Genomic DNA, 21,475 nt, shown 5'->3' with positions numbered 1-21,475 from the left:
CCCATAGTTTTCCCTCTCTTTCAAGTTGTGTCTTTTCTCTACTGAAATACTCATTGAAGTTGTAACAATAATTTTTTAATGTTGTCATAGTTCCTCTCCGCAGCTTACCAATTTCTGGCATGGATACTCTTCAACTAATATCCAATTCTCATGTAGTCCCTTTCAAATATAGCGTACCAATTGACCTCATGTATTGCACAAGTGTACCCAAAAAATAGACCAATTTATTTTGTAATTGACAATCCACACCTTTTCGACATACCCTGCATAAATTATTATTTATTAGGTCATATTGGGTTGGGAAACTTGTCTTATTTTAGTTTTTTAATTAAAATAATTTAATTATACATATTTGAATATTATGAATCAGTGTAAATCAAAAGTAGTTTTTAGTTAAATTGTTAGGTCCCGGAGACAACTGAGAGAGGGGGTGAATCAGTTGTCTATTAATTTCAAACCCAAAACGAACTTAACCAAACTTAATACATAATATCAATAAACCAAACTTTAATGCCGATAGATAGTTTAGCAATTAATAAAAGTATTGGTAAAGTTTAATGCATGAAATAGAAAGACAAATAACATACACAACACATAACACAATTATTTGTATGTGGAAACCCTGTAAGGGGAAAAACCACGGTGGGAAACCTTACCGACAATCAGATGATACTACTGCAGATAGTATGTGTGTAAAAATGGGGTTTGCACATTAAAAAAGGCCAACTGCATAGAGCTCACTGCTCAAACACAACATGGGAGTCAGACTGACTACAATTGGATGGTTAAATCCAATGATAATGTACTACTCAAAATAACATCTTTATATGCTGGATTCAGTACTGGTTAAGCTCTAATTGTCTTCCTCATACCTTCCTAGAATCTTCAAGTGATGTCTGCGTGTATAGCTCTTCTTATATTCGCATATACCTTATTACAATCCTTTTTCACATTCCTCTTCTTTATAATCTCACAAATGAGATCTTACTTATATACAAAAACCTAAGACCAAATGTGTAGGTCGGCTCACTAAGATATTACAATAAAATCAATTAAAAATGAATCAATATGCGATGCATGATATCGAATCAATGCATTTACAATAATAAAAAATCACCTCCATAATGTGTCATGCTGATCTAGAATAGATAATGCTTGCCGGTCCATAACCTAGACCTATTTGCCGGTAACAACAAATATGCAAACTCGATTGTATCAATAATCAAATCACCAAAACTAAGTGTCCAAACAATGTCTTTGACACAACCAAGTAATCTCCAGATGATAATAGATCATCCTCAGTGTCGGTGAACAATATAACCTGTCGGTGAACCAGATACCAGTGACTGTGCATAAGTCACTGAACATGCCAGTGAACATAACCAAATATCTCCACAAGGATAAGTGTTGACAAGTGTTGACATCAATGAAAAAACCAATGCAACACATCCATAATACCAACAATCTCCCCCTTTGGCATTGATGGAAACACAAGATGGAAAAACCATTTAATGCCAAAGCAAAAATGCCAAAAACCAAAAACCAAAAATCTCCCAAAGAGATCATCAAAATATAGATACAGAGAGTAACAATCTCTCCCCAAATGAATAATCTTTCCCCAAAAGATAATGTGTTTTTCCATAGATATCTCCCCCCTTTGACATCAAATGCCAAAGCAATACAAAACCAAATACAACTAGTTCATAGAACTTGTTACAAATACTAATTGTTATAACCACATTTATTCAATCTACTCCACTTGACAAGTAGCTCTCCTTCATCAAAGCCGGAAAAAAGGTTTCTCTATTAATTCTGTTGGTCTGATGCCATGCTCCAACTATCTAAGTTTCTACCAGTGAGGGTATAACTCCAAGTTGTTCTTTTAGATATTCAAAAGTTTCCTTAGGCAAAGGCTTAGTAAAGATATCTGCAATCTGCTCTTTAGTATTCACATAAACCAATTTCACTTCTTTTGCTTTAACATTCTCTTTCAGAAAATTGAATTTGATAGAAACATGTTTAGTTTTAGAGTGAAATACCAGATTCTTTGATATATCAATTGCTGCCATATTATCACAGTAAATGATTATAAGTTCTTTGCATTTTACCTTTATGTCCTTCAACATTTTCTTAATCCATAATACCTGGGTACAATTAGTTGCTGTTGCAACATATTCTGATTCTATTGTTGATAAAGATGTGCAACTCTGTTTCTTTCTCAACCATGAAATAAGTCTGCTGCCAAGAAAAAATGCTCTGTTGGTGGTGTTTTTTCTATCATCTACATCTCCTGCCCAATTTGCATCTTTGTATGCACACAAATCAAAAATTTCATATTTAGGATACCATAAGCTAATATTTGTTGTGCCTTGTAGGTACTGAAAAATCCTTTTTACTACTAATTCATGATTTTCCTTAGAATTACTCTGAAATCTTGAAACAATACATATTGTATTCATAATATCAGGTCTTGTTTGTGTCAAATATAGTAAACCTCCTATCATAGACTTGTATCTTGTCAGATTTACAGGTGTTGATTCATCCTTCAATGATAGTTTATCAGTTGTGGTCATAGGTTTACTTACCAGTTTAGAGTTTTCCATGCCAAATTTCTTAAGTAATTCCTTCAAGTACTTTAATTGATTTATGAATATACCTTTATCAGTCTATGAAATCTGCAATCCTAAAAAGAATTTTATCTCTCCAATCATAGACATCTTATTAGAAAAGTCTTTACACAATCCATCTTCTCCTCCAAAAATCATATCATCAACGAAAACTTCTATAACCAAGATGTCATCATTAGTTACTTTGTAATATAAGTTGTTGTCAGCATTACCTTTAGTGTAACCAAGATTCAAAATATATTTGTCCAATCTAGCATACCAAGCTCTAGGAGCTTGCTTCAATCCATATAAAGCCTTCCTTAACCTACAAACCATATCTTTGTCATCTTTCAAAGAAAATCCACCAGGTTGTTCAATGTAAACTTCCTCTTCAAGATCACCATTCGGAAATGCGCATTTAACATCCATTTGATATACTTTATAGTTCTTGTGTGCTGCAAGAGAGAGAGAGAGAGAGAGAGAGAGAGAGAGAGAGAGAGAGAGAGAGAGAGAGAGAGAGAGAGAGAGAGAGAAAGAGAGTTATAACGGGTGAGAGATAGAAAGAGGGGGCAAGAGTGAGAGAGAAATAAGGTGATAGATACATGAATAGAGAGAGGGAGATATAGATGGAAAGGAGGAAAGATACAGAGATAAAAATAGGGAAGGAGAGACATAGAGTGTATGTGTGTGTATGAGAGAGAGAAAGGGGTATATATATCAATAAACAAAGAGAGGGAGGGAGAGGGATGCAAAGAGAAGTAGAAAGAGGGGAGAGAATTAAAGAGATATAGAAAAAGGGAGTGATTGTATGATAGATCCAAGTGCAAGTAGTTTAGTCACGCCAAAACAACTAGTAGATAAATTAGGATTGTCTTATGAGCCATTGAATAAGGCTATAGTTCAATTAGATGGGTCTATTGTAAACACTGTTGGAGTTATCAGAAATTTGAGTCTTACCGTCCATGCTTGTCCAAACTTTTCAATCCCACAAGACATATTTGTCATAGATTTACAATCTTACTTTGCCATTTGCCTATCAAGAGACTTTACAACCAAGTTGGGGGGTTATTTGTCATCTGATTCGTCACTCATTTTCTTTAGGACAAGGTATGGGACTAAGGTCACCATTAAATCAGAAGCCTTGGCTAATGATCACATGGTGCCATATGTTCCTAGTGATCTAAATGCTAATTTGGCCATTCATGAGCAAGATGACCAGCCTATACCAAGAGACCCAAACAACCCTATTGAGGACATCCCTGATATAATTTTGGATGAATGGGCATATGAAAACCTTGGTGAAGATCCCTTCAAACACATGGATGAGGTAAGCCTTAGAGTCTACATATTTCATGAGCAAGGTCTTGTTGTCCCTAACTTGATTAAGGATGAAGGACAACAACATAATCAACACTCAAATGAGCTTTGGAAGCTCTATTTTGATGGGTCAAGGAGTAAGAATGGTGGTGGTGGTGGTTGTATGTTGTTTTCTCCTAATGATGGCAAGTATTATGCATCTTTCAGGTTTTCTTTCAGTTACACTAATAACACAACTGAGTATGAGGTTTTGGTTCATGACCTTCAATGGGCAAAAAAGAGAGGAATCAGTTGTTTACAAGTGTATGGTGACAATGAATTAATTGTCAACCAGGTAAGGGGTCTCCATACCACTAAAAATAAGCTTTTGAAGTCTTATAAACATAGGGTATGGGTTCTTATAGAATATTTTCAAGCTTTCAATCTGCTGTCTATTTCTAGAAATCTTAATAAGCATGCTGATAAACTGGTTGCAATAGGGGCTCAATATGATATTCCTAGCAATATCAGCAATACCAAGGAACAAGAATATGTTAAAGTGATTATTAGGTCTTCTATTTCTAACAATATTTATCATTGGCAATGTTTTGATAGTGATCATCAAATCATTGATTTTTTGAGAGAAGAGGCAGAATTCTCAGGTGGTAACCAAGAAAAGCTCAAAAAGTAATATGAATATCAGATCATACAACTGAAATCAAGTAAGTTACCTAAGGGTTTGGTCACATTGGAGTCAATCTTCAATGTTGATGATCAAGTGAGAAATGAAAAATCCAATCTGTAGATTAAGGAAGAACATTACAAGAATGTTGAGATCTTCAAGGACAAGTTGTTAAAGCTTGGCAAGGTATGTACACTAGAAGAGAGGCATGCTTTCATATCACATTTTTTCTTGGCAGTATTCATATTTAAAAGGTTTTGACCCCAACATTTCCCAGCAAACCATAGAGCTTGAGTGAAATGCTAAACTTGGGAGACAAAAACAAAGGCCTCTTAATCCCAAACTTGAGCCTCTAATGTTCAAGGAGTTGAATAAACTCAATGAGAGCAACATTATTTTTCCTATCAAGCACACCTCTTGGGTGTCAAACCTTGTCCTGATGAGAAAAATGAATGGTGAAATCAGACTATTTGTTGATTTTAGAGACCTCAATAGAGCCGCATTGAAAGATAGATACCCACTACCCTCTATGGAGCAGATCCTTCAAGTTGTTGTAGGTTCCAAGAGGTTTTCTTTGCTAGATGGCTTCTCAAGTTACAATAATGTTTTAGTGAAAGAGGAGGATTAGTTCAAAATAACATTCACAACCAAATGGGGTACTATGGCATATAAGAAAATATGAATGACGAGATTGGATTAAGAGAAGTGGATTTTGATATGGATTATGGAAAATGATTATGATAAGGATTGGCACCTTTATTAGATTAATAAAATTGATGAGAACTAGGTTTCTAAATGATGGATTATGGATGGATTAGGGATGATTGAGAAAAGTGGAATGGTTAGGATGATTAGGAATACTATGGATGACTAGGATATTATTATTAGAAAGATTAGGGATTATTGGGTTAGGCTAGATGATTAGGATGAGATTAATTTCAAGCAAGATCAAGGGTGTATGAGTGCATGTAAAAGAATTACTAGTTGAACCTTTAAAAGGGAATGTTTGAAGGGGTTGCTACTTGGAAGGGCCCAAACAATTCACAACCAACATGAGATGAGTTTCAAGCAAGGATAGGGTAATAAGTCACATAAATATATAAAATAAATAAAATAACAAATATTATCTTGTCTTTTACCTTCTAATCACACATATTGAGCTAAAGTAGAGACACCCTTCTCCACTTGATTTTCTCCTTTAAATTATTGTTGATAGGAGGAATGCGGTTGCTTAAAACACCAACATGATTTTGATATTATGATAGATTGGATATAAATTGGACAATGTCTAGCTAGGAAGAAGTTAAATGATAAAAATGAGACTAAATGCCTTAATTTATAGATTTTTGATGAGAAGAATCAATGGCTAAGATTCAATGTTAAATGGATGGATATGATGGATTGAGAGAGATGGCATGGATTAGAGGCTTTTCCCTATGACAAGTGTCACAAGGAGAATGGATATGTAAAAGCTAGGTATGATCACACATCTTTGAGAACACATAGGAAAGCTCATGAAAGATACACATCTATGACATGTGTAAGAGGTAGGGTGTCAACGATGTGACCTTTGCATGCTCACACATATGTGTGCAAGAGAAGGGTAGGGACACTTGCCACATGATGGTGAGTTTAGATCTTGATCCACATAGATGGATTCAATGGCTAAGATTTAATAGACACAGATTTAGGTTAAGGTGGATTTAAATAATATAGAGTATGGTAATGAAGGTTATTAGCACAAAAGATTAGTTATGTATTAATTAATTGATTCAATTAGAGGATGTGTGGGATAAGGTTTATAATTAATTAAATAAATGAAAATTTATCTAATTAAAGTTTAAGGGTAAAGACAAAAGATAAATAAAATAAATAATAAATATTTATTTAATTGGCTAGAATGGGATAAAGTCAAGTTTGCTTAGATGTGGACAAATTTAGGTGTCTACAAATACATCAAGTCCTCACATGGAAATTAACATTGTATCTTGCACACATCTCAATGCAAATCACACCACAATCAACATGTTGAGAACACCATCTTGAACATATGGGTGGTCCATACACCATGAGTCATAAAGGCACCATATACATATTGAAGCTAAACATAGAATATTCACTTAAGGAGAAAAACACAACCACAACCTATGTATCCTTGGATACATAATCAAACTAATGCCGAGGTCAACACCTTCCCAAATTGTCGACATGAAGGGTATTGCACCCTTCTTGTTCTCAAGTTTCGATGAGATGAGTTATGCCTCTTCCTCTTACAATAGGCCCTAACTTAGGTCCCCACCTCCAGAGGTAACTTCTACAATTCTAAGATACTAAATTTATATATACTTAAGGGAGATTTGATTGATATTTGTTTTGGTGTAAAATACATAAAGTTGAGTCCTTATTTATCCCCAATTGTTGTTCTACATTCCTTGTTATTCTAGAATCATTCACTCTTTTTTTGATGCCCTTTTATTGAACTAACTCACCATGAGACCCTAGGCAGACGAGAATAGCTTTACCATTGCACAACCACAACCTTTTACCATCATCCCTTGCGGCCATTATTTTATCCCTTTCTTCCATTCTCTCCTCTTGTTGTTTTATTGTTAAATCATCATCTAAAAATAAGTGAGAGCCACTCAAAAGCCTCCTATTTCTTAAGAGTCAATGCTCATCTTCCTTGTTTACCATGACTACTTTAATAGGTCTATCATTTTAATCACATAACGTTTGAAGCCTCCTTTCTTGCCATATTTGTCCTTGCTATTGAAACCTGTCTCTCAAGAAGTCACTTGTGAGATTGAAAGTGCTTTCATTTTGTGGCAATTTCTTACTCTTCAATTGATAACATTTTTTACCCTTGCATTCCTTTCTTTGCACTCTCTTTCTTGTGCTCTAGTTGCAATTGCACTTGCCACCTCTTGCATAACTGTTTATCCTCTAAACACTTGTGTCCATGTTTTGATCTTATTTGATATGCATTGCTTGTTACTTTTATTTATCCTGTTTGTCAAGACTATTTGCTTGTGTTTCATTTTGTCTTATTTTTTGTTGAATCTTTCGTGCTTTACAAGCTACATTCATGTTGTGCCATTCATGTTTCCCTACTTTTAGCGCTTCTTGTAATATTTCTACTTGTTCCCTTAATATTTTATTGCCTTCCACTAAAGACCAATTGTGTTTACTAACCTTTTGGAGCTTGTACTTCCTTTCCTACTCCCTAGACCTCCATTCCCTCTATCCTAGTTTTGACATTCATCAATTCTTGCACATAAAGATTTGATGACCAAGTGAGAGGTTTCAACTCCCCCTTACTACCCCTAGTATATTTTAGGCCAAAGTTGTGATACTTCCTTATTTAACTATGATTTTAACCATTACTTGTGTGCACCATTTCTTTCTTTCTTTTTGGGACTATTTTTACCTTGCTATATATTTCAAGATTCCTAATATTATTTTGCATTCACCCATATCCATGTCTCGCTTTTACTCACTAATACAATTTTTACTTGCCCTATATGGTTTGTTTCCACAATATTGGTAGTTTTAATCCCATCTTTCATTTTGTAAATAATTTATTTATCATTATATTGATTAATACAAGTTTTGAAAGAACACAACAAGTTATCGAGAATATGGAACCTATCTTTGAGCTTTCAAGACCACACCACTTATCTTTTGACTACTTTAACTAAACTCACACAAATCTACTTTAAACACAAACATCTCAATGATATCAATTTTTCATCAAAATCAACTCAATAAAAATAAAAATAAATGAATTATACATTTTATATCACTACAATTGTCCCTACTACAAATCACACAATCAAATTTAAATTTCATCTCCCACTAACTTTGACAAAAAAAAGTAAATAAATTTAAATACCCATTATTTCTAATTAACCCTAAAGTCTAAAGAATCGAAATATAAATATGTCCTTTTATATCACTACAATATTCCATAGTACAAATCGCACAATCAACTTTGATTTTCATCTCCCATTAACCTTGGCAAAAGAAGGGAGATGAATTTAACTACCTACTATTCCTAATTAACCCGAAAGTCTAACGGGCCCAAATGTAGATGTGTCCTCCCCTATTATATCACCGACGCCATTCTATTTTTGCAGGCAAGAGAAGGGAGATGAATTTAAATGCCTACTATTCTTAATTAACCGTAAAGTCAAGCGGGCCCAAATATCACCGACGTCATTCTATTCTCGCTATAAATTATAGTTGAAGCCTAAATTTGTTTTGCGATGAAGCTACTCTCGCTTTGCCTGCATCGGATAACAATCAAGTAAGTGACCGACTGCCTTTCTCGGTAGAGTCTAAGGTCGATTTAGGGGTTTGGCTCGGTGAAGAATTGGTACCAGTTTCAGGTTTTCTCAGGGATATACTTCTTAATTGTTTTTGGGCACCGAATTTGTGGTAACAGTGGTAGCTGAACATCTGAACGACCTCTTTATAAACCATAAACTGTAGGATTTTTGCAAATCAATTGATGGCGTTGCACGCCATTGCTATGTATTTTCAGTATCCTGTATGTAGTTGTTTCATCATCATTCATAAAAAAAATCTGTCTTGCATTTATTTTGTTAATAGATAAGTACCTTATACACAGTTTTATACCTTAGGTTTCACTGGGTTATTGGTTGTTTTCTTGACTTGTTTATGTCTTAGAATCAGCTAACGTCATGATGCCAGGTCACGTTTTTTGGAATTTATGTGTAAAATAAAGTCTCTAGGTCCTGTTTTGCTATGGAGCTGGTGACAAGGTTAAAACCAAGGGGTACCTAAAATTTAGTAATACATGAGAATGGAAAGAAATTATTGTTGGCGTCAACAAAGCCAAATCCCATATACTAAAATGACCTCTGGATTGGCTGTAGCCTAACAAATAACCGTCACCTTTTAGTTTCATATAGATTGTTTTCTTGTATATTTTGGTTATGTAATGGGTAATACATCTTTATTCTTTCTTAAAGAGTTATGGGTTAACTATTTAATTCAATTATGTGCAATAAGGATATGCTAAAGATATTTACTTAACAGAAAATTTAATGCTGGATTACATGAGAAGCTGGAAAATCGTTTCACCTGCATATGAGTTGTGTGTTTTGCCCATTCTGAATTGAATTTTTTTGTTTTCTGTTTTCCAGAACTGATGCATAATAGACATATTCCTCTAGTTTTTTTATCTTTTTTAATGAAGGTTAAAGTTGGTTTATAATAGGACAGCATAGGTGGTTCTTGCGAGTCATGGCAGCTAACTTGTAATTCTTCAGCACGAGATCTTAATTATGCAAATACCGATCGTATCTATGCATGTTTTTCCGTGCTTTTTAAATCTGCTTTCTCTTTTCTTATAATTTTCCTCCATTCGTTAGCAGGAGAAATTGGTTGCTGCTGAGTAGAGGAAGTTACACTCTATCTAAGGTGCTTCACAATGGCCAAGAATACTTTCAAGAAGGAACAACCATTTGGTATGCAAGTTTCTATAAACCAAAAGTGCCCAGTTTGAAAAAATATAAAAAATAAAGCGAATTCCAAATCTTTTTATTTTTATTCCTTTATATGCTTTGTTATTGTGGGACCAGTTGTAATGTCGCCGTAGGTATATACCTGAAATTTGCAACAAAATAACAATAGCGATAACATGATTTTTTTTCAATAGTACTTTCTACATATTAGTCATTGCATCAAGGAAGTTAAATTTAGCATTAAAACAATAGCAATGAAGATTCTCATTTACAGACAGGCCTCAACCCTATTAGATATTTGAGGGAAAAAACACCATATGATGCCGGAAGACTATCCACCTCAATAGTACTTTCTACATATTAGTCATTGCATCAAGGAAGTTAATTATTTAGCATTAAAACAATAGCAATGAAGATTCTCTTTTACAGACAGGCCTCAACCTTATTAGAAATCTGAGGGAAGAAACACCATAGGATGCCGGAGTAGTATCCACCTCAATTAAGCCCATGAACGTTGAACAAGTAACCGACTCAATGTGTGCCCACAAGTAACCAACCTAATGAGTGTCCACCTAATGGGTAGTTGTTCGCATTCCCACATTCCTTGTATTTCCCTTTGCTGATTCTAATAAGATTGCTTTCTTAAAATCCATACACACTTATTTATGAAGTAAGTAATTCAAGCAATTCATCTAGACATATTAGATTCCACATATGACATACCGAATAGTTTAGAAATATGAATATGTAGGTTATGTCTTACTGCTGTGTATATATGATTTTTTTATTATAGATCCAGTTTCTTTCCATTAGATGTTTCATTATGGATACCTTTTTGAATTTAGACTCAGATTTCAGAATTTATTAACTCTTCTTATTCTACTCTTAGTTTCCTTACTTTCTGCTTATTCCTCTTAATCCATTGATCCTTTCTAGATGTCCTCCTTAAATGAATTGTTCCTCCTTTTATGCCTTCAATTTAGGATGGAGTCACACCTCTTCATCCCACTATTTCTTTTCCAAGAATCACACCTCTTAACGTTATGCTAACCGCTGCCAAGAGACACTCTTGTTCTGTTTTAGTTGAATATTTTGACGAACTGCTGCTTATTAAATTATTATTTGTTTTATGAAGGAGCCGCTGCCCATGTTAATGACAATTTATCACTTTTTTACCATCGCTGCCTAATAATTCATCTCAGTCGGCCTCCATAAGCAAATCACTGTTATAATTATAGGTTAGCCTAAGTCAGCCTCTACTATTATATTTATCCTTGCTCGGAATAATTGTATCTTCTTAAACTAGTCGGCCCTCTTCCATTAGTCTAGTCGGCCTCCCATATGCTATCATCGAATTTTAAATAAAGGCTTGGATTAGATTTACTTCAGGCTGTGGATTGTCTTGTAAGGCCAGAGTTCTGGTGGTGCATGGCACCAGTCCTTTAAAACTATTCATTGACAAAATCAGACTTTTGTAAACTGAGTATTTTCTTAGTATTGTTGTATTGCATGGTTTACATTGCATTCAAGTTTAAAGAGGCACAATTTTTGATATTGAACTGTTGCTACCCTGAATATCATCAGGGAACCAGAGTAGACATTTTTGATGAATGTTAATGAGCAACACCTCACCTATTGGGGATATCAAAAGAAATGAAAATTGTAAAGAAAAAAAAGTTAATCGGTCTTTCTAGTATAAAGTACGTTTTTTTTTTAATATTAAATTGAACATTCAAATATGAATCTATTAATATATTGTGTAAATATTATGTGATACGAGTCAATAGGGGATTGAGCTCAATTGATAAAAGAATTGGATTCTCATTGTGGAGACCCAAATTCAAATCCTCATAGAGACAATCTAAGATAGATTTCCAAGTGATGTCTCTTTGACTTCCATTGTGGCTTTCTAATGTAAACATCTAAGATTTAATCTAATGGTAACATCTAAGTGAGCATGAGTCTTGTGGTCACTGCCTCTAAGTGTGTTGACTGCTCAGGTGTGGTTGCTGCCTTTTAGTTTGTGGTTGGCCGCCTAGGTGTGGTCGCCGCCTCTTAGTGTATGGTTGGTCGCTCAGGTGTGGTCACCACCTCTTCCCGAGTGGCTGGCCACCCAAGTGTGATTGCCACCTATAAGTGTGTGGTTGGCTGTCCTGTTGTGGTCATCGCATTTTAGTCTATGGTTGGCCATGTGCCCAAGTTTGATTAATATGTAAGCGTCTATTGATATATATGTAAGAATAGACGGGAGGAGGTTTCCCTATGTAGTCCCCACTGGTCTGGGTCTGCCTAAAAATCCCAGACATACCATTAAAACAATGTATTATGTTATACCATGAAGTTTAAATTGATAACTATGCATGCATATCGTATATTTACTTATATGTGCTGAAATTAATTAAAATTTGCTACTAAAATATTTAGTGTCAGAAGTTTGGATTAATTGGCATCTATTCTAATTTTTTTACTTCATTTCATAAAAGCAAACTATAATTTGTATACAAAGTTGTTCATGATGCCTGGATACTCTTGTAAACTGCCATATTTGAGTAAATTGGTTTTAAACAAGGTTCTATGTAGAAAGTTCAACCGAAATATGGTAGATGGATTATACAGTTTGATCAAAGACCACCACATTGTCTAACACACCATTTATGTATGACATGCTATCGCGATTGTGACGTTCAAAGTATTTCCACCGGCTGCTGCTGCATGAGTGGAAAGTTTGAGAGAGGTAAATAATAAGAAACAGAAGTGAGAGAGCACTAGACATTGCTTCCCTGTGTGAACTGAGGTTTGGAGCCCTTTCAGCCTTGCCTTTAGTGGATTCCCAGTTTGTGACTCAATCCCCATATGACATTAAAACTCTCTTTACTCTTTCTTCAACCTTTTTTATGTGTTTCTAGAACCTATATTCAGGTGCAATAGGTCCCAGCTCCATTTCCTTAGGCTGTCGTATTAATCATTGGTACTCTTCAGACTGGCATTTTCACCTTTTTGCTACACTTGTAAATTGCCATGTTTGAGTAAATTTGTTTTCAAACTAGTTTCTGTGTAGAAATATCAACAAAAATATGGTAGATGGATTATACAGTTTGATTAAAGACAATCACGTTTTCTAGCCCACCATCAGCATGTGCTATTGTGATTGTGATGTTCAAAGTATTTCCACCAGCTGCTGCTGCATGAATTGAAAGTTTGAGAAAGGTAAATAAAAATGGAACAGAAGGTAAAGAACACTCGATATTTGCTTCTGTGGGAAATGAGGTTTGGGCCCTTTCAGCTTCGCATTCAGTGAATTCATAGTTTGTAACTCAATCACCATATGATGATAAAAGCCTCTTTACTATTTCTTCAACGTTGTTATGTGTTTCTAGAGCCTATGATCAAATGAAAAAGGTCTCAGTTCCATTTCTTTAAGCTCTTCCATTAACTCTTGGTACTCTTTAGTCAACAGACGATGTTAAAAACCTCTTTACTATTTCTTCAACCTTTTTTAAGGGCTTCTAGAGCCTATGATCAGATGCAATAGGTATCAATTCCATTTCTTTAAGCATTTCTATTGATTCCTTGTACCCTTCAGATTGGCAATTTTTACCTTTTTGTTACCTTGTCTCAGAAATATTACCTTTCTGTTTATGCCATAGAGGATTGTCTTCCCTCTTCAAACTTTCCAGATAGGTGTACTAAAGTCTCTTCTTTGGTTGGGGTGTGATCATTTGGTATTGTACACAAAGCAATCTACCAAATTTCAGGAAACAATAAGCGAGAAGATGCTGACCTATTATTAATGGGAATAGATTGGGTGTCACAATTATAGTACCATAGCTTGCTAGCTGATTCCACCTGCATATCATTATGTTAGTCACATGATGACGGATTTTACTTTCTTGTGGTTTTTACTTTAAGCTCCTTCTACATGCTTACCTGGGTTGTTTGTGCCAAAGTCCAAAACACATCTCTACTGACAAGCTAATACATTAAACATGGATACATACATGACAATGGACACAATTATTTTACAATGCTTCACAGTTCTATATGTAGACCAGTTGTTTTCATCTGGCAATAGTTTCTTGCAGGCATTACTCAGATTAATTGGACTTTTGTATAATTTTGTTTTGTTGGAATACTCTCTTGTAATTTTCAGAATATATGGTTTTGTATTAGAATGTACTTTGTTTCAAATTCAATAAGATGTTACAAGGTAAGATGAATATCTTTTTGAAATTACCCACTGCTTGGGCATGAAATTATTACCTTTTACTATCCTGATTTTTAATTTCCATGAAGTTCTCATTCTTTTCTTATCCTCAACACTTGGGCATCAGTCGTCGTTGTTAATTTTTTGTTAACAAGCATGACTAATATATTGACAATTTTTTGCAATAGAGAAGAGGCAAGCTGAGGCTGCAAGGATACGCGAAAAGTACAGTGATAGGATACCTGTAAGATCATGAAGTTAATCCCGGAATAAATCACAATATGCTTTTAGATCTTTAAATGTCTTTCTGTCGTTCTTTCAATAAACAGTAAAACAATTTTATACTTTAGCTGATAATAACCCATCTGTGTACATGCATAAAGAAATAGCATTGCTATCCTGAGTTTTCTTGCTGACTTTTTTATTAACATACAGGTTATAGTTGAGAAGGCAGAGAAAAGTGACTTACCTGACATTGACACAAAAAAGTAAGCTCTGTGTCAAAAATGCATATCAAACATTTTAAGGGTCATATATGTTCATAATTTTTTATATCAAACATGTTTTGATGCATTGACATACATTTTACTGCATTCAGTATTGCCATAATTTTAACTTATGCTGTTTAAGGTGGTCCTCATATTTGAGCAGGCACCTGCACAGGTGTAAAGTATGAATGGCACAGACGTGTATCAGTGAGAATGACTAGTTAAATTAAGGGCAATTTCTCAAAATGAATAAGATGTCACTATTTATGGGCTTATTAAAATACAGTATTATTCTATATTTGTTCAAGTCTTTTTGTTATCTCATAGGATAAGAGCTAAGAGCAAACATGCAACAGTTAATATGTGTTTTATATTAGTTTGTTATAGTCTCAGTTCAGATTGAATTTTGTAGCTATTCTTGCTCAGATGGCTCAAAAGAGGTGTTCAAAGCTGTTAATTTTTGAAATTAGCAATTGAAAGTTGAAACCATATTTGGTGATGAAAACACTGTAGTAGATTTGAAGATGCCAGTCTTTTGGGAAATGCTTATGCCACATTTCTAACATGTATCTAATCATTTTGCACCCATTACTATATTCTCAGCATGAAATCATCTTGGCCCTTCACATTCAAGATAATCAAATGTAGCATGTGATATTAGAAATGAGCACTTGTCTTATATAATTTTTCCCTCCAAAATTTGCCCATATAGAGAAATGATACAGCAAAGTTTTTCAGGTTTAGATGTCTATCAGATAACCCAAGCGCTCAAATTGGCTGAAACAACTGTAACACTGTTTATTCTATGCCATATGCCTAATATCTCATGCTTATTTTGTTCCGGTCATAAGTCAATCATTGGCAACATTAATCACACTTCCCCTGTAATCAACAAGTGAGACAACTTCCTTTTACATGATTAGCAAGTGCCTGAATTTGAATTATGCTATCTGATAGTAGCCCACATTCTTGCAGTATACTGACCATGACCCCAAAACATAGAAAGTGATTGTGATTTTTTATTTAAACTTTGAATTAGGAAATTCAAAAGATATTTGAGACCACAAAAAATGCTCTAGGCAGTTTCAAATTCATCCATTAGACAGTTGCACACATATACAGAATATTTTGAAAAGAAACATATCACATTTGCCCCCACCAATAAAATCTGCTACTTACTGATATTTTTTTTATTTTATATAGGCCACTTGAAAGCTGTCTTAGTATAACTAAAGAACCTTCTGCCTAAATCTGCAGGTAAAGGAGGCAGACAAGAGAATATGTCTTAGTATAACTAAAGAACTTTCTGCATAAATTTGCAGGTAAAGGAGGCAGACAAGAGAGAGAATATAAGTGTCTTCTAGGAAGATGTTAACCCTTGTAAATGCTAGAAACTGAGAACGGGACTTTGAGATGATTCTGAATACTATTTTTGACAAAATCATGTCTCAGAAATTTATTACCATTCTTCATGCTTTAGAAATAAAGACCTGCGGAAGAAATATTGCCCTTGTAAATGTTAGAAAATGAGATCAGGATCTAAAGATGATTCTGAATGCTTTTTTTGACAATTTTGTCTGAGAAAATTATCACCGTACTTTAATTTTTAGAAAGAAAGACCTCTCCCTGCTGAAGAAATATCGTTTAATTGGATGATATGAAAAGCACGCTTTTGGAATATATTGTGATTAAGAGGGTTGAACTAAAATAATTCATAATAGATTTTGGAGCAGTGTAAAATTGAGTTATATATTATTGTTGAAAGTGGGATTTACTTATGTTAGAATGCAATTATTTTTATATTTTGATTATCCTGCTTTTAGTTGAATAGTGCATGCAAAACCGTTGTGATTCTGAGAGAGTATATACATAATTAACATTCAGGTATTTATCAAGCACAAACACCCAGTCAAATGATATGCATAAGAATTTGAATAGATTGTATCATCTGCTTCCTAATTATATTTTGCATATGCACAATATGCATCATATGATGATTTTTACCCTAGCTAAAATCGGATTACAACGACCATTCTGATTGATCCTTCATTTGATTTATCAATTATCTGCTCAAATGTTTGGAAAGCATGGTAAGTCGCTAACCAAAGTTGAGGTTAGTCCTTACATGCGTTCAGACTTCCTTGAGAAGCCTCTAGTCCCTTCTAATCTCTGTTTCAATACGGAGTCTCTACGTTCATAATTTCTTTTCTGGAATGAATTTTCCTCTCAGTGTTAAGTTTCCTTGAGACTACATTTCATTTAGTGTGTTATACTCCCAACCTTGAAGTTGAATATCCATAATGGGTGGGAGAGTAAGCATACTTGCTAATCATTTTAATTGTAATGGTCAGACTTTAGAATTCACCAACAAAATCAATGTTAAAGTGAGCAGGTTAACTCTTTTAGTTTTGTCTGTCTAATTTTTAATTGTTTTCATCTGAGTTCTCTTTACTATTTATGCTTTGATATCCATTATGGTTGGGGCAGTAAGCATATCTACTAATCATTTTAATAGTAATGGTCAGATTTTGGATTTCACTAAAAAAAAATAATGTTTGAAGCTGTTCTCTAATATGATAAAATTCAATTCACATCGTCAAATCAGCTACTTAATTAAAGTGGTCAAATTAACTCTTTTAGTTTTCTGTCTTATTTTTCATTTGTTTTCATTTGAGTTCTCTTTATCCTTTTTGCTTTGTTCTTTTCCTAATGCAGTGATTCCATTTTCTTTTAATTACAGTTATAAACTTTTCCTGTGGTTTTTGGCCAAACCATTAGTTTCTCAATGTTGTCTTTTAGGCATCAACATGTAAATATTGCATAGCACTTTGAGGTTGATGTAACGCAAAAGCAAACATATTTATATCTCTGACTTTTACCTAATCTATTGTTGTTGTTTTTTCAGATTTTTGGTGCCAGGAGGTCTTACTGTGGGGCAATTTGTGTATGTGATACGGAAGAGGATAAAGTTGAGCGCGGAAAAAGCATTGTTTATTTTTTTGAATAATGTGCTGCCACCAACTGGTAAGATTGAACCAAAGTGTTTGTATCTAGAGACTTACAAGTATCGCAGAAGCACTTAATTCTTTTGCCACTACATATTTAAAAATATCATGTTTGATTGGGTTTATTATGTATTACCCTTTATTGCACATAAGAACCATGCAAACATGACTGCATGTGATGACATCTACAAAATATTGGCAGCCAATATCACAGATAACACTGTTTTGGAAGGCTCATATTAAATTACGTTTGCGGTGATTACTGAAGCACTGGCTTCTGGCTATTCTGGTTGCTGTTTCAATTGACGTAGTAATAACGCTTAAATGGATTTACCTTTGTCCAATTTTCTTACTTTCTAATTATATCTATTGTGTATTTGTTGGAGGGCAGGGGCTTTGATGTCTGCAGTTTATGAGGACCACAAGGATGAAGATGGATTTCTTTATCTTACATACAATGGTGAAAATACATTTGGTTGAGGCTACGAGGCTTCCCTGGAGCTTTTGCATGGAAATTTGATCAGAATGTATATATAATGGTCAATTAAGATAGATGGCTATAATTAAATCTCATTCAGTCTTCTTGATAAATGGATGGTGTATATAGTTGCAGTTAAAAATGAAGCTTCAAATGCTATGCATTATGAATATATACTCCGTAGACCACGAAGATAGCTGTTAAATTTTGGATAATACCAAAAAAGATTTTGGAGGTTTAACTACAAAGTATTATAAAGATAGTTCTTATTGATTATACATGTTTACATGCAAATGTACCTCGACAGAGAAAGAGAACGCACACTAGAAATTACAATATTTGTGCTTTACAAAACTAGTAATAAGGAGTGACTAATTAGCATTGTAATTAATAATTAGTCTATAAGATGTTTTGAATTAAGATCTGGCATGCTGATCCATAGTTCCCACCAAAACAAGTTGAATATTGCTCTACTATTCGGACATCCAAATTACAGTGACAATTAGGAGGAATTAAAGAATTGTTCACAAAGAACTGAATTGTTGAAATAGAAAGAAGCAACATCAGCACAATATATTTATTCCGGAAATATATCTACAAGGTGGAAAACTCAGTAAAGGCAATTGCTTTTCTACTGGAGTGTATTTCTCAAAGGGACAAGTATAGTTTGCATTTACAATCCCTATCAAGACCTTCCTCAGCACTCACGTTTAATTTTCTTCTTTTTGATTTAATAGATGATATCATACCATAGTCTTCTCTTCTTTATATGTTTGAAAGGACTCTTGAACTGAATTGAAAGTGGAAGGATCGGCAGTTCACTTTGCATTTCAATCTGTTTCAGTGGTGCCTAAACTGTCCAATTAGGTGAATTTGTGTTCTTTCCCAAGTGTCTTCCATTGTGGATAATCTTTTTACTCCTACACTGTTGGTCCCACGAAAAACCTATATTGGGATAATTTGTGAAATTCTTTTATTTATCAGCTCAACAACTTCTGTTTTGCCGAAACACTAATAGCTACAAGCTTTTCTGATGTAAAGGCATGCTTCAGTGACTTACACATTGAGAAAAATATCATCAAGGTTCTTCTCGACACATAATAAGTGGTACAAAAATAAGCATGCTTATGACTTCTGTGTATTCTCTTTCAAACTTTAACGATTCAATTTTGTCCCTTAAAAATGCCTTGTGATGACTTTTTCCAACCTCTTGTGATGCATACAATACACTATAATAATAGTCATCTGCTGATCCTCTCTGTATTTGAAGTTCGTATTAAAATGCTTTATGAAAGCTCTTACAAATGGTCCTTATTGCATTTATGTACAAAGAAGGTCAAACATATTACAATGTTTACAAAAACTTGAAATGTGTCATCATCTTATAAATACAGTATACATGCTACAGTTGTGACTAGGTTTTACCACAATACAATATTGAAATCAAATACTGTTATGCACTAGGCTGCCCCTTGCTCATACAGTTGGTGAACACTTTTGCTTTATCTTAGTGAAACATACATGTTTACATGGTGAGAAAATGTTTCTGAAAGTTTTAAATGTTGCTTATTTGCTTAAATTGTAAGAATGCACGACCTCATGCAACTAGCTATTGGACTATCCCTGCTTTTTTCAATAAGTGGATCTAAAAGTTTTATCATTGATGAGAATAATACGTAGGTTGAAATTAACCCGTAATTTCACACATTTTTGTTCATCGTATTCATCCATCATGAGTGCAACATATTGCTTGCTCATTCAAGTGAAGCAAGAAATTTGGCGACTTGTCAATTGATAGGAAAAAGTTGAATGTTAACCAATCCAACTCTCAAGTGATATATCCTTATCATCGAATGGTGGTGTAACATTAGGTCAGAGCTATTCTTTCTTCAAGCTTTTGTTGTTTTTGTGTGTCTCTTATCTATGCAGCTGCTCACTCTTGCTGTTTATATTCATTGGGTGGAGCGTTCAATTTATAATCATTTAGAGGCTTTACAAAGACAATATTAGAAGAATTTTAACCTCTCACGATCTATCCTTGGATTGTGCGTGGTGCAGACGTCTTCTTAGAGGATTCACCAATTGTCATGCTTCTATATCCAAGTTTCTCAAGTTGTGGCCTTTCATTCATGATAATTAGCTAGAAGAATTTTTAACTTCCACAGTCTATCCTTGGATTGTGTGTGGTGTAGACCTCTTCTTAAAGCATTCAAGTCAATCAAGTGGTGGCCTTTCCGTCACGATAATTACTTGGAGTATTACTTGTCCATCTTCATTTAGTTCTCTCTCCTAATCTCATCTTCACTATTCAGTAGTTGCCATGCCCCATATCTATTTCAATTTAAGTGGTGGCCTTTCATTCATGATGATTGCTTGGGAGTATTCCTTGGCCATCTTCGTTGAGTTTTCTCCCCTCATGTCATCTTCTTTCATGTCATTTCTTTAACTTCGATCGTATATCCTTGGCGTGTCTTTCAAACTGGAAAATGGAATTATCAATTGTAAAACCATTGAAGAAAGACGAGTGGTTTTTTCTTATATCTCATCTTTTTTGTTTTTCTCGACGAAGAAATGGTCCACTTTGATTTGTCATTTTATCTCTTTTTTATTATTATCAATTCTTATTGCAATTACTCAAAAACTACAATAAAGAACTCAACCGGATATCTCTACTCTATTTACAACTCTTCAATCTGTTTTCTCACATGGTGCATTTCTTTCTAATATATTTTTTTCCTTCTAAATATTAACTCGTGGCTTCAGTATTTTTTTGATTTTGTCATTGTTGTCTTTTTTTACCTTGAGAATAATTTGCAAAAATGATCAATAAAAACAAATCTTATACTACTAGAATATTGTACTCAATAATTTTCACATAACAAGTAAGAAACAAGCGATCAAATAAATGAATTACTATTCAATTTGGCCCTACAAATGATAATGACAATCGGGAGGAATTGAAGAGTTCACAAAGAAATATAGTGTTAACTTAGAACGAAACAATCAAAATAGAAAGAAGCAATCAAAACATACAAATTTTTATCTTGGGAAATCTCTTAAGGGTGGAAAAACTTACTTGTTAGAGGCTATTTTTTAATTTAAATGCATTGTTCAAATGGACAAGTACAATTGTAATTACAATTGCCATAAGTTCCCTTTAATTTAATTTTAATTTGAGTCTTTTAATTTTCATCCTTTAGATTGAATAAATGATTTTACACCATACT

General features: G+C 34.0%; 1 protein-coding gene across 1 annotated transcript; it reads left to right on the top strand.

Annotated features, from left to right (window-relative positions):
- The first annotated feature begins 8,796 nt into the window (after positions 1–8,796).
- On the top strand, positions 8,797–18,524 carry LOC131049455 (autophagy-related protein 8C-like). Its single transcript, XM_057983510.2, has 6 exons — positions 8,797–8,890; positions 9,984–10,076; positions 14,466–14,521; positions 14,713–14,765; positions 17,671–17,789; positions 18,162–18,524. Exons 2-6 carry the CDS (start codon positions 10,040–10,042, stop codon positions 18,248–18,250), a joined length of 354 nt encoding a protein of 117 aa, XP_057839493.1. The 5' UTR covers positions 8,797–8,890; positions 9,984–10,039; the 3' UTR covers positions 18,251–18,524.
- The last annotated feature ends 2,951 nt before the right edge of the window (positions 18,525–21,475 follow it).

This window comes from Cryptomeria japonica, chromosome 1, assembly GCF_030272615.1.
Source record: "Cryptomeria japonica chromosome 1, Sugi_1.0, whole genome shotgun sequence".
In the NCBI taxonomy this organism is placed as follows: domain Eukaryota; kingdom Viridiplantae; phylum Streptophyta; class Pinopsida; order Cupressales; family Cupressaceae; genus Cryptomeria; species Cryptomeria japonica.
Note: the sequence above shows the minus strand (reverse complement) of the source record. Positions and strands in the feature narration are given on the sequence as shown.

Excerpts from the sequence above, each read along its gene's own strand:
- LOC131049455 (XM_057983510.2), top strand. The coding sequence starts at position 10,040 with ATGGCCAAGAATACTTTCAAGAAGGAACAACCATTTG. Across the intron at positions 14,766-17,670 it reads CCTGACATTGACACAAAAAA|ATTTTTGGTGCCAGGAGGTC; the intron begins GTAAGCTCTGTG and ends TTGTTTTTTCAG. Across the intron at positions 17,790-18,161 it reads TAATGTGCTGCCACCAACTG|GGGCTTTGATGTCTGCAGTT; the intron begins GTAAGATTGAAC and ends GTTGGAGGGCAG.